The 1,580-nt window shown below is 49.9% G+C and overlaps 1 protein-coding gene across 1 annotated transcript; it reads right to left on the bottom strand.

Annotated features, from left to right (window-relative positions):
• Window positions 1–875: 875 nt before the first annotated feature.
• LOC109738613 (uncharacterized) lies at window positions 876–1,379 on the bottom strand. The gene has a single exon (XM_020297708.1). It carries the CDS (start codon window positions 1,377–1,379, stop codon window positions 876–878), a length of 504 nt encoding a protein of 167 aa, XP_020153297.1.
• Between the last annotated feature and the right edge of the window lie 201 nt (window positions 1,380–1,580).

Genomic DNA, 1,580 nt, shown 5'->3' with positions numbered 1-1,580 from the left:
ACCGGAGATCCATAGCAAATCCTCTGAAAAGTCAGCGGGCTGCAACAAAAGCTCGAGATCGGATCGTATTTTGGCTTGACTCGAGATCGACTCGAAAAAAAAAGCTGAGTATGAACACTTTATGTAGCTCAATAAAGAAACGAGCTAATCTTGAGCCAACACTAGCTTGCTCGATTTTAGCTCGATGCTATATAATTTTATTAAATTATCTTATTACATAGTAAAACAAAATAGGATAAATGATTGTCATATATGTTGTATACAGTTTTCCTCAATTTAACCTAGTAGCAAACATGGAGGCCTATTTAACTGAAAAAGGCATTCGCCTCGTTTTATAAATAAAGCAACCACCGAGCATAAAGTTATCAAGGTACCAACCAAACAAACACACACACACACATAAAGCCACCGCAGGCAGGTCCGACGAACACACACAGAGATGAAACCCAGGTTCAACTGTGGGCACAGCATAACAAGCCCAACACCGGCGCACTACACACAAACACAACGGCGGTGGCGAGGTGGAGAAGATCTAATCCGGCTCCGGTGGTGGGGGGGAAGCGGTGGAGCCATCCGGAGAGCCCTCGAGCGAAGCTGCGTGATGATGGAGGTGATGGCATCTCTCTCCCGGGGACGGCTAAGCGGCCGCCAAAGCTGCAAGTAACCAGACCATTTGAACAAAGGTCAGTAGCACGACGAAGAGGAATGCGCTGAATCACAAGCTTATTCCTAACAGTCCACAGCGTCAAGGTTAGCACCCCGATGATCAGCCACCTAATGTGGCGAATTGAGGGGGCTAACGCCTGGAGTTCCGTGAAGAGAGCGGGGAAGTTGTTGTGGTCCCAGCTTCCACCCACTATTTCGCGGAAACATCTTCATAGAAACTGCGCGGACACGCAGGTGAAGAAGATATGGTTCGAATTCTCTTCAGGCCCGCAGAGCGGGCACTGCCCATCACCTGGGTTGTTGCGTTTCAGGACCTCCACGCCGGATGGGAGGCGGCCGCGAATCCATTGCCACAAGAATATCCTAATCTTTAAGGGGAGCCGGATCTCCCAGATGGTGGTGAGCGCCTCATGACCCAATGAAGGTGCGATGGCCTGGTATAGAGATTTAGTGGAGAATTGCCCAGATGGCTCTAGATGCCACCTGGAACGGCCATCTCCTAACTCAAGATCAGGCTCGTGTAGCGCGATGCATTCCAGCAGCTCATGCCAATCAGCGTTCTCGGCCGGGCCAAACGCTCTCCGGAACGCGAGTTGCCCTAGGTCAATAAGGGCCGTCGCGACAGAGATCCGCGAGTCAACCGCGATGGAGAACAGGTTGGGAAAACGGGCCGCGAGGGGCAAGTCCCCAGCCCATCTATCGAACCAGAACATCGTGGTGGTACCCGACCCAATCGCGATCGAGGTGCCAATGCGAAGGATAGGAAGGAGCTGAATGATGAAGGCCTATTTAAGCATAGAGAATATATAGCCTCAATATTGTACGTGGTTAGCCGTGTGTTAAATATCTTATTAATCTCGGCCAAAGTTTCAGAGCGGACGCATCTTCATTTTTCTATATTTCTAGTTCATCCA

The sequence above is a fragment of the Aegilops tauschii genome, chromosome 2, assembly GCF_002575655.3.
Source record: "Aegilops tauschii subsp. strangulata cultivar AL8/78 chromosome 2, Aet v6.0, whole genome shotgun sequence".
NCBI classification, from domain to species: domain Eukaryota; kingdom Viridiplantae; phylum Streptophyta; class Magnoliopsida; order Poales; family Poaceae; genus Aegilops; species Aegilops tauschii.
The sequence above is the reverse complement of the archived record's forward strand: the minus strand, read 5'-3'. Positions and strand labels throughout refer to the sequence as shown.

What these genes read in the sequence shown, in the direction of transcription:
- LOC109738613 (XM_020297708.1), bottom strand. Translation starts at nt 1,379, where the DNA reads ATGTTCTGGTTCGATAGATGGGCTGGGGACTTGCCCCTCGCGGCCCGT.